We start from the raw sequence: 12825 nt of genomic DNA on the forward strand, positions 1-12825 counted from the left end.
GTTTGTCACTAATGAGTGAGCAAGTGGAAAAACTCCCTGAGATGATATGAGGAAGAATCCTTGAGAGGAAGAAGATTGAAAAGGCATCCCATCCTCATCACCAAATGTTCATTAATCACAGTTTAATCTTTCTTGGGGTGTGTTGTTCAGTGATGGTTCATTAAATGAAGAACTGTTCATTCATTATGCATCGATCCAAAGCCATTACTTATATCAAGTCTGCTATACAGCCCAAATCCATCCTCCTCTGAATGACCATTTATAATAGTTCTATCATTGTGTTCAGTAATGGTGTTTCAGTTCAATTCAGTTTTATTGTTATTGTGCTTTTAATAACAGACATTGTCCTAAAGCAGGTTTACAGAGATCAAATTGGTTCTGAAGTTGGATTGTATAAGTTTAGTGTCTACAAGTTTGTTCCTTATAAGCGTATCCTTATTGAGCAACCCAGTATGGCAAGGAATAACTCCCTAAGATGGTATGAGGAAGAAACCTTGAAAGAGAACTGTGTGAACATGTGAGAGAGAGAGAGAGAGAGAGAGAGAGAGAGAGAGAGAGAGAGAGAGAGAGAGAGAGAGAGAAGCGGAAGTCAGAGAGAAGAAATAGTTCCTACTTCTACTTAAGCTTTTCTCTATTTTCCTCTCAAAATGAATGTAGGTATGCAGGTATAAATTCAGACTGATAAATAAATTGATAAATAAACATATGATATCGGGGTTTTTTTATGTCAATCTCAAGTTTTTAAAATCAATGCCCGCAGTGGCGGTCCTGCATCTTCAGTATCAATCCGCCAGTCCGCTCAGGCAGGAAGAGTAGATCTGGGTTCCTCTGTGATGGCGGATGTTGCTGATATAGAGTCCGTGAAGAATTATCAAATAGCGTTTGAGAAGATAGACCTAAAGACCAGTCGATATCCGTACTGTATTGTGTGGACACCAATCCCAGTTTTATCGTGAGTTCTCCTAGTAGTGGAGTTTGTCTTTATTTGACTTATAGGACGAGAAAACTACTAAATGTTTCTACTAGCTTTCAGCTAGTACAAACTACCTGCATTGATCTGATCCCTTTACCACAAACTGGTGTCCCTCAGAGTCTCCTCAAGCTTTCATGTCCCAGCTGTTAATTATAGCAGAAATAATAATTAGCAGAAAGCCTGAAGCGAACAGTGATGTTCGAGGGAGAATCTGGAGGAACTTGTACACAAACAGACAGGAGGAACAGTATGAAATAGACCCCCTGTGTACATAAAAGGTGTCTGTTCTGGGAGAACGTTTTCTTTAGAAATGAAAACATCTGTATTGTGTCTGTAGTTTCTAAAAAAAAAAAAAAAAAAAAAGAACTGAGCATTATTAAATATAAGCTTTCAGAAAGAGTCTTTTTTTTTCAGAAGAAGAGTCTTTCTGAAGCCTTGTTTGGTTGGGATTAGTTTAGTAGGTGCTTTGTTGGTGTTAAGTATTTAAGCAATAAAACTAGTTATTAAGTTTTAAAAAGTTGAAGATTATTGAACATATATGAATCTAAAGTAAGGTTTGTACCTGGATCTGTTGTTAGAATGGCTGCAGGATCTCGCATAACTGATCTGAATATTTTTTTCTACCATTGAAAAAGTGTCAATAAACAGCCATAGACAGACAACAAATTCAAATTATGACTCATAATTTATAGTGAAACCAATTAATATATACACTATTTAATTCTATTCAGTTTTATTTGTATACTGCATTTATTATTGTTGGGGTAAATTACTGTTCCTTATGTATGGATGTATCTTGCAGCAGTGACCTTTTTTTTCCCTAAAGAAGAGGTTTTTTACTTGTCATATAGAAATTGGTTCTTTATATCCCACCGATGTTAGGAAATAACGCATGGACAGCATCAAGGTTTCAAGAGTGGCTGCTTAGAGATCCTGGGACTTGAACCCCCAACCTTCAGATCAGTAGCCCAGAGCCTTAACCACTGAGCTCCCACTTCCTAATAAGATGTGTTGCTTCTGTTTCAGCAGCATCTGAAAATCTTACGTTTACTTTGGAGTTGGTTTCAACTTGCATTCTGATTACATTTCTGTAAAATCTGCCACATTGGTGCTTTTTTGTTCACCGATTAAATTAGCCAATAGCAGCAACTATTAAATGTATTATTTTTATATATACAGTACAGATCAAAGGTTTGGACACACCTTCTCATTCAAAGAGTTTTCTTTATTTTCATGACTATGAAAATTGTAGATTCACACTGAAGGCATCAAAACTATGAATTAACACATGTGGAATTATATATGGAATTATATACATAACAAAAAAGTGTGAAACAACTAAAAATATGTCATATTGTAGGTTCTTCAAAGTAGCCACCTTTTGCTTTGATTACTGCTTTAAACACTCTTGGCATTCTCTTGATGAGCTTCAAGAGGTAGTCACCTGAAATGGTTTTCACTTCACAGGTGTGCCCCGTCAGGTTTAATAAGTGTGATTTCTTGCCTTATAAATGGGGTTGGGACCATCAGTTGTGTTGTGCAGAAGTCAGGTGGATACACAGCTGATAGTCCTACTGAATAGACTGTTAGAATTTGTATTATGGCAAGAAAAAAGCAGCTAAGTACAGAAAAACGAGTGGTCATCATTACTTTAAGAAATTAAGGTCAGTCAGTCCGAAAAATTGGGAAAACTTTGAAAGTGTCCCCAAGTGCAGTCACAAAAACCATCAAGTGCTACAAAGAAACTGGCTCACATGCGGACCACCCCAGGAAAGGAAGACTAAGAGTCACCTCTGCTGCGGAGGATAAGTTCATCCGAATCACCAGCCTCAGAAATCACAGTTTAACAGCAGCTCAGATTAGAGACCAGGTCAATGGCACACAGAGTTCTAGCAGCAGACACATCTCTACAACAACTGTTAAGAGGAGACTGTGTGAATCAGGCCTTCATGGTAGAATATCTGCTAGGAAACCACTGCTAAAGAAAGGCAAAAAGCAGAAGAGACTTGTGGGGCTAAAGAACACAAGGTATGGACATTAGACCAGTGGAAATCTGTGCTTTGGTCTGATGAGTCCAAATCTGAGATCTTTGGTTCCAACCACCGTGTCTTTGTGCGACCCAGAAAAGGTGAACGGATGGACTCTACATGCCTGGTTCCCACCGTGAAGCATGGAGGAGGAGGTGTGATGGTGTGGGGGTGCTTTGCTGGTGACACTGTTGGGGATTTATTCAAAATTTAAGGCATACTGAACCAGCATGGCTACCACAGCATCTTGCAGCAGCATGCTATTCCATCCGGTTTGCGTTTAGTTGGACCATCATTTATTTTTCAACAGGACAATGACCCCAAACACACCTCCAGGCTGTGTAAGGGCTATTTGACCAAGAAGTAGAGTGATGGGGTGCTGCGCCAGATGACCTGGCCTCCACAGTCACCGGACCTGAACCCAATCGAGATGGTTTGGGGTGAGCTGCCAAGCATCTCTCTGGGAACTCCTTCAAGACTGTTGGAAGACCATTTCAGGTGACTACCTCTTGAAGCTCATCAAGAGAATGCCAAGAGTGTGCAAAGCAGTAATCAAAGCAAAAGGTGGCTACTTTGAAGAACCTACAATATGACATATTTTCAGTTGTTTCACACTTTTTTGTTATGTATATAATTCCATATATAATTCCACATGTGTTAATTCATAGTTTTGATGCCTTCAGTGTGAATCTACAATTTTCATAGTCATGAAAATAAAGAAAACTCTTTGAATGAGCAGGTGTGTCCAAACTTTTGGTCTGTACTGATATATATATATATATATATATATATATATATATATATATATATATATATATATATATATATATATATAAATATATAGATATATATAGATAAGACCAAAGAGCTGTCCAAAGACACTGGAGACAAAATTGTACACCTCCACAAGGCTGGAAAGGGCTACGGGGAAATCGCCAAGCAGCTTGGTGAAAAAAGGTCCACTGTTGGAGCAATCTTTAGAAAATGGAAGAAGCTAAACATGACTGTCAATCTCCCTCGGACTCGGGCTCCATGCAAGATCTCACCTCATGGGGTCTCAATGATCCCAAGGAAGGTGAGAAATCAGCCCAGAACTACACGGGAGGAGCTGGTCAATGACCTGAAAAGAGCTGGGACCACCGTTTCCAAGGTTACTGTTGGTTATACACTAAGACGTCATGGTTTGAAATCATGCATGGCACGGAAGGTTCCCCTGCTTAAACCAGCACATGTCCAGGCACGTCTTAAGTTTGCCAATGACCATTTGGATGATCCCGAGAAGTCATGGGAGAAAGTCATGTGGTCAGATGAGACCAAAATAGAACTTCTGGGTCATAATTCCACTAAACGTGTTTGGGGGAAGAAGATTGGTGAGTACCATCCCAAGAACACCATCCCTACTGTGAAGCATGGGGGTGGTAGCATCATGCTTTGGGGGTGTTTTTCTGCACATGGGACAGGGCGACTGCACTGTATTAAGAAGAGGATGACCGGGGCCATGTATTGCGAGATTTTGGGGAACAACCTCCTTCCCACAGTTAGAGCATTGAAGATGGGTCGAGGCTGGGTCTTCCAACATGACAATGACCCGAAGCACATAGCCAGGATAACCAAGGAGTAAGAAGCATATCAAGGTTCTGGCGTGGCCTAGCCAGTCTCCAGACCTAAACCCAATAGAGAATCTTTGGAGGGAGCTCAAACTCCGTGTTTCTCAGCGACAGGCCAGAAACCTGACTGATCTAGAGAAGATCTGTGTGGAGGAGTGGGCTAAAATCCCTCCTGCAGTGTGTGCAAACCTGGTGAAAAACTACAGGAAACGTTTGACCTCTGTAATTGCAAACAAAGGCTACTGTACCAAATATTAATATTGACTTTCTCAGGTGTTCAAATACTTATTTGCAGCTGTATCATACAAATAAATAGTTTAAAAATCAGACATTGTGATTTCTGGATTTTATTTTTTAGATTATGTCTCTCACAGTGGACATGCACCTACGATGACATTTTCAGACCCCTCCATGATTTCTAAGTGGGAGAACTTGCAAAATAGCAGGGTGTTCAAATACTTATTTTCCTCACTGTGTATATATAAATGTGTGTGTGTGTGTGTGTGTGTGTGTGTGTGTGTGTGTGTGTGTCTGTGTATATACTACATATATCTTATATATATAGATATGTCACAGGTCCTGTAACTATTTATTCCGTAACAACTACCATGAGTTTACCTGCAAGTTTGAATATAAATTGTATCTTGTAGATGCTCTGGAATTAAAACACCTTTTGGTTGATATTTCAGATGGCTGTTTCCATTCATCGGACACATGGGGATCTGCACGTCGGCAGGGGTGATCCGTGACTTTGCTGGGCCTTACTTCGTATCGGTGGGTTTGTAGGATTGAAATTAAATTGAATGAAATATTTGATTATAGTAATAATAATTGTATTAAAAGAATAGAGTTTAGTGCCTATCGGTCTTGTGCTTTTCAATAATGTTATAGTCATCTGTGTATCCAAGGAAGTAAAACTGACCATGCTCACTAGGTGGGAGGGGCGTAATTCCGCTCCTGTCAATCGAAGTGACAATTGCACATCATGGCTATCGGTAAGCTCATAAAAGCAGAAGAGGGTAAATAGCGCTTTCTTGTAAGTGTGTTACACCACTTTTGATGCAGCATTAAATTCAGCAGCTGGAAAAAGCAGAAAGGATGCATTAACGTGTTTCAGAGGAGGCCCGTGTAAGCCTTCACTTCTTCCAGTTTACTTTTCTTTAGCAGAAAGCTGACTGGTGGCAGGATTTTGGGACAAGACTTTGAAATGGAAAAATGAAACACTGAAAAATGTAAAGGCTATTGTATATAGATTGCTAAATAACTGATGTGTTGCAGGAAGACAACATGGCGTTTGGAAGACCAACAAAGTAAGTCAATACATTTAAATACACCTAACGGGGCATGTTTTCAGAGTAAATTTGTTTTACAGGACAGTGATCACTAGGAATGTTACGATTCAATGATTTCCATTGGTGCATTCCAAGTTGGTGATGTGATGCATCGGATACAAGTTGGCATGTATCAAAGATGCATTATTTGTAATATATTTGCCTCAGTAAAAACTGATTTATTTATATATACTTTGTAGAACATCCGCTATACTTTCAATAATTTTTTTGTTTTGTTTTACAAAGTGCTATAATTTGTGACCAATATTTTATATGTAATTTGTTACATGAATATGAAATCTCTAAGGAGACCTGTCCTGAGAGTCACATAGAATATAGATTAACATGGCAGAGGTAGAGCTGCATCTTCCTGCAGACAGAACTTTAATAGGGAATTTGGCATCACAAACAGCCATGAATAAAGCAAAAGCAACAGGGAGACACTTCACACAACTTTAAAAAGTGCACACAAAATTTACAATGTACAACAAAATAAAAGAATTAGGACTGAACAATTATGAATTAAAATAACATACAACAGCTCTCCAGGTAAAGATTAATTGTAACGAAAATACGCAGCCTGGCCAAAATAAATCACGACCTGGACCAAGAGGCTTTTATTGGATAATTCGTGCAGTGATTCATATTTCCAGTGATACAGTAAGTAACCTATCAGTGGGAAGACATATCCTGTGATATTATTGACCATCAAGCAAAGAACTTGAGGAGATTGCTAAAACTACTAAAGCTTGGTTAAGAACAGTCCAACATATTATTAAAACAATAAAAATAAGGGGCGACCCGGATCACTTCCAGCAGTGCAATAAAATAGTTAGATTTTTTTTGGCGAGACAATGTATATTACAGGAAAAGAATTACCTGTTAAAAAAAAATAAAAAAGGCATGCACTAATATTTATTAATAATAATAATAATAATAATAATATTCTTACATTGGTGATGGGAGACTCTGATTACTATGTAAAGTCTTTATCAGCACATCTGAACTGGACTCTGTGCTCCCTGAACAACTCTTTGTGAATGAATGAATCCAGAGATTGTCATCTTGGAATGTGCTTGTGCCATCAGGGTAGGAAAAAAATCTATTGATTGAAAACCCTGATCATATTTAGCTAGTCAGCTGACCTTTTTTATTTATTTATTTATTTATAATTTTTTGCTGAATTTAGACCTGACCATTTGAACAAACGTCAGATCGTAACACTGCCACAGGTTTCATCTGCCTCCATTCTTCCCCTGATTCTTGCACCCATCATTCTGGAACACGGCAAATCTAAGCTCGGACCACATTACTTTTTTTTGCACTGCTCCAGAGTTAAATCTTTGTGCTCCTTATAAAACTAAAGCTTTTTTTTCCCCGATCAGCCTCACTGATAACTTCAGTATTATACATAACCATGACTTTTACTGTTGCTTTTGTACGATTTGATTTCACCAAACATTTATGTAACATATTACGATCCCCAAACACGATCATTCTTCATTATTTTCGGACCACATTTCTTCCTCAGAGATGATGGTTCACCACTATTCTTCCAGCTTTTAATAGCGTATTGGACAGATTTGAACAAATGTGAGTAGTTTCAGCAATCTCCTTAGAGAACAATAATCTTTGAATCTTTTTCAAATCCGAATATTAATCCGCTACATTATTAATAGTCTAGATCAATAATTTTAGATCATATTCTGAAATAATGCAGCAAAGTACAAGTGATGAGAAATGAAAATGAATGATTCACCACTCAGTGTAGTGCGTAATACTGTGCAGTTCTGTACAAAATAAAGGTCAGTTGTGCAAAATGCAGTACAGTAGTTGGAAAGGCAAATTTTTAGACATATTCAGTTGTAGATATTCAGTAATCCATATATTTTTATTCAGGTACTGGATGCTGGATGTCAGCAAAGTGTATGCCAGTGGCGCTAATGCTTGGGACAGAGCGGTTCACGATGCTTCAGAGGAATACAAACACAGAATGGTAAAGTTCATTTCTGTGTGGTGTATATTTCTGGAAACGTTATTGACTGAACACAAATATTTTTCTTGACAGCAGTAAATGACCCGAATATACATTTTATTTTTGTTCTTTTTTTTCAGCACAACCTCTGTTGTGACAATTGTCACTCGCACGTCGCCATGGCGTTGAACCTAATGCGCTATGACAATAGCACCACGTGGAACATGGTGAACCTCTGTTTGCTCACCCTCATTAATGCCAAACATGTCAGGTGAGTGGAATGGAAAATGTTTGGTGTAATGTCATAAAGTAGACTCGTTTTGGATTTTCTGTTAGTATCCTGTAAAGGAATTCAACCTGTAATTCATTAACCACTTCTTTATGCATAGACTAAAGAGCTAAATTAGCTGAAACACTCATTCATACCCCCTTTTCTAATTTGAGCATTACCATCAGCAGTGTTAATTTCAATTCCTTCCAGTAACTGGAAACTTTTGATTCTGTTCACCATAATCTTTTGTTTATTTCTTTCCATCGATTCATTAAGAAACTTGATCAGAGAGTTTTGAGACAGTGGTCACAAATGAGAATAGAAAAGTTATAGTTTTGTAAGTTGTGAATAAATTGTGAAGGTTTGTAATTTACATGTTTAACGATGCTTCAGTTTTACAGGAAATGCATCCTACCATATAGTAGCTGTGTTGTATGAGGTTAATAGACATTAAAGGGATTCTTGTGTCAACAGTATGCGGCCTTTAAACACAATGTCAACAAGTGTACAGCAGGTGCATGAGCCAGCTGCTGTCTAAACGAATAAAATTGCACAATGGAAGGTAGAATTACCTTAATTGTAGAAAAGAAAAGAAAATGTCAGTTGTCCATTAAGCTGGTTTGATTTTTTTTTTTTGCCAGAACCATTACCTTATTAAAGCTATTTACAAATACTGTTCTTTAGTTTGTTAACATTCTACAATTGTATTGGGCCAATTGCATTTTATTTTGTTTCATGTAGAGGCTCAAATTATAATGAGAACTAAATTTAAATAGATTAATACAAAACCCACAGAAAGGAACATTCTGGAAAGTAATCTACTAAAAATGACTGACTAATACAAATACACACTACAACTATAAATAATCTTAATCATCAATTTGTTCTATATGACCTGTACAAGGCTATTAGCGTTGATAAACTATTTATTATGGCACGTCAGTTTGCTAAAACATCCCAATACTAGACAAAGATAAATGTAGTTGTGTAATGTGACTAATTCATTTAATTAAAAACACTAAATGTTTTCTGAAGAAGTCACAAACATGAATTCGATTAGGGCTTCAACTAATGATTCATAACTTTATAAAACCTTTTTTACGTATAAAAGTGTACTAAAAAAATGCAAGAGCCACATATTAAGTTTATCTTTAATTAAAACATTTTAAAGGTTACAGTAGCTGCTTGTTGAGGAGTGTATGGGGATTTCTTGAGTACGCAAGGTATCGACATTTGTATTGTTTTTAATGATAATTGCAGATGGCAAGTTGACAACCATGCTTTAAAAATCAATATAAAATATATTATAATAATTATAATAGCAGACATTTTGTTTATTTGTGGAGATATAAGCATCTAGAATATATAATTAATAAAATTTTGTTTGATAATTAAATAATATGCATACATTAAATATACAAACATTTGAACGTAGTAAAGCCGCAGTACATCACGTTTGAAAACAGATAAGCGAGCTGATCGTGCAACCTGATGCTCGCGAGTCACCACAGAGCAGATCCAGTGCGACTGTCCCGAAGTTACAAACACACAGTTTACACAAAAGTGCTTCATTAAACTACACCATTTTCACATGATGATGATTATACAGTTTTTGCTCACTGAGCTGATGTTTTGCCTTCATCCGTGACACCAGTGTGTTTTCTTTTCACGGTACCTTCATGCCACATAAGCTCAGTTTTGCATAACTTGCAGGTTGCATCTTCTTTGTTCTGTTTAATATAAAATCTTCCCATGGATTGAATGACTTGGAACACACTCTTTTTCCTGCTAACGGTTGACCCTGTACTCTCACCCATTTCACAAAGCGCCTGTTACCTTGCCGTCACGCTAACCCATAACTTGAGCCCAACTAATCGGTAACGGCATTTGTATACAAAGAATCTTATTTTCGATTATTAACGATTTTATTAATTAGTTGTTGCAGCCCTACTAAAAAAAATAGTCGTATGAGACATGAAAGAGCTTCACAGTAGTGTTTCTAGGGTTTCATAGAGACCACCAATAGAGCATAGTGTGTAATGGTAAAAAAAAAAAAAAAATTATTAAGAAGAATGTGTAATAAAGGCGCTGCTTGTATTGTAAAGGAAATTACTTTGTACATGGAAATGTTTGTGAGAACGCAGCAGAGATTTAGTATTACATGTATTAACTGTTCATTAACTGTTCACATAGAGTACATATTTAATATAATATAGTACGAGATTTAATATGGAGTGTGAATAATAGAGTAGAATCCAATAATATATTGTGCTGGAAGTAGAAGAGGATTTAATATCATTTGAGTCAGAGTCTAGTCAAGGTGAAGGTGAAGGTGAAGATCAGCAGGGGAAACTGACTGATGGACCACTAACTGCGCTGATATTAGACTCCTTCCACAAACACTTGCACCTTACAATCAACTGATATCCTGCCATACAAGTTCCTGTGAATTACAGTAAAAATGATCTTATCATGTTATAGAAAAATAATGTTCACTGGCCAATCAGAATTTAAAAAAAAGGGTGCTGTATCATACATGAAACATTCATACTGTATATGCAATAATACTTTTAATTATTTATTTTCCTTTATTAAACAAGCAAAAGCACAACAGTGTTTGTTTTTTTTTCTATTTTGTTTGCTTGGTATTAAAACAAGGGCTCTCCCAAAAGGCTTAGACCTATGAAGCCTTTCTGAGGGCTGTTTTCATTTGTTATCTTTTTATGCCCTTTGTTTTTTTTTTGTTTTTTGTATGCCCTGTGTTTTTATTATTATTTATTTATTTATATATTTTGTTTTATTTTTTTAAACATGTAGCCCAGATTACACTTTTGCTTCATTCTGATGTTTGTTGTGAAGCTCACCTGAAGATTTTGATCTGTATACCCTTCTGCTTCTGCTGATTGGCTGATTAGATAACTGCACGAGTTTTCCTGATGTAGTGGATGGTAATGGTGAGTGTACAGTGAATTGGTGAAAGGTGCTGATCTGACTCTTTTTCTTACCTTGCAGCTGTGCTGGATTTTTAAAGACCTGGCTGCCGTTTCTTATATTAATCAGCATCACAGTGTCCTTGGCTCTGTACATGAACCTGCGCTGATCACACGGGTATGAAGTGAAAGAAGACCTGATGGAGATCCTGGTCTGGACCATCAAGTGGGACTCCAGTGAACGTCAACTGGACTTCAGGGGAACAGCAATCTCGTCCACGTGCAGAAGAGAAACTTTACACTTGAAAGCTAATACAATAAACCTGTTTTTTTATAGGACAGACGGAGAAAACCAACTTTTCTTGCTGTAAAATAAGAAAGGGTATACTCACTTGAAATGTCTTCTAAAGTATAAAATAAGTGGTGCTTTATTCGGTCCCACAATCATAACCTCAGTGTAGACAATTTAATGCGACTAATTTTTCTATCTGCGCACAAACACCACATCCACATCCTACGTACATAAGTTTTGTTTTTTTTCCATCCCTATTGTATGTATCCTGTTTATGGAAGCATTTCAGTCATTTTCTATTTCTATACAGATTTGGTCTTTGCACTTGATTACTGTACTGAAATGCAAATATGAGGTTTATTGTATTTTTGAGGTACAGTTCTGAGCTAAATGTTAAACATACATGGATTCTGTCTGTATTTCTGTGCATGTTCTTATTGTGTCCTTTCTGGATTGGCTGCACTCAATTACCCCTCTGTGTGTGCATGGTGCTGTATTATGGTCTGGCATTCAAATCAGGATTTATGGCGAAATCATGCCCGTGTTTCCCAGGATAACCTCCAGATTTCCCGTAACTGATCAGGATTGAATTGATTGATTAATATTAAAGCTATGGTTTTATTTTTCTCATCACTGTCACACTTTCTGTAAAACTGCGTGTTGATTCTGAATTATGTCTGTTAAACGCACTAACCACTGATGAAGCCAAACAACAAACCACCAAAAATATATATTAATATATTCTTATATACATGTTTGAATCAATTCTAATGAGCCGATTTGTATTTAAAGCAGGATTCCTTCCCATTAAATGACAATTCTGGTTCATGATCTGTGATGCCTCATGTCTACGATGGAATTCTAAGCACAACTCTGTTCTTCATGCAGGAGAGGAACATCACAACTGGTTTTAATAAAAACCCAATATATTATATTTGTATTTGTTCCTTCTGTTGCATGTGTTCTGTTTTGATGACATCCAGTGTGTCATGTAATGAATGTTTTTTATTTTTTTTTTTATTTTTTTTTTTTGCCATTTCTGAAAACATCTGAATGAATCTGCACAATTCATATATTAGATCCCATCACATATATGAAAAGTGTGCTTTGTGTTATACAGACTTTAGGCCAAGCTTTGCTGTTTGCTTTTCTCCACTGTACATATTAACCTTGCATTCGGTTTCAAGCACCAAACAAATCCCTGAATGACGTCCTAAACCTCCAGCACAACAGCAGCAGCCCATTACAAAAAAAAATCTGCCATTGTTTAGAATCAGACAGCAAAATGTCTGTGCTCTTTCCACCCTCACCTCACTTTGGCTTCAGTGATTACCCTCTTTTTCACACTTCTTCTCTGAAACAGCAGGTAGTCAGGGGTCCTGGGCTCTACAGACATTCCTGCACCACAGCCTTAATTTT

At 37.0% G+C, this 12825-nt stretch overlaps 1 protein-coding gene across 1 annotated transcript; it reads left to right on the forward strand.

Moving 5' to 3' along the window:
- Window positions 1–772: 772 nt before the first annotated feature.
- On the forward strand, window positions 773–12338 carry tmem222b (transmembrane protein 222b). Its single transcript, XM_083544201.1, has 6 exons — window positions 773–952; window positions 5297–5381; window positions 5886–5917; window positions 7838–7934; window positions 8054–8184; window positions 11197–12338. The coding sequence occupies exons 1-6, from the start codon at window positions 834–836 to the stop codon at window positions 11282–11284; spliced, it is 552 nt and encodes a 183-aa protein (XP_083400327.1). The 5' UTR covers window positions 773–833; the 3' UTR covers window positions 11285–12338.
- Window positions 12339–12825: the final 487 nt, after the last annotated feature.

This window comes from Silurus aristotelis (assembly GCF_946808225.1).
Source record: "Silurus aristotelis genome assembly, chromosome: 6".
NCBI lineage: Eukaryota > Metazoa > Chordata > Actinopteri > Siluriformes > Siluridae > Silurus > Silurus aristotelis.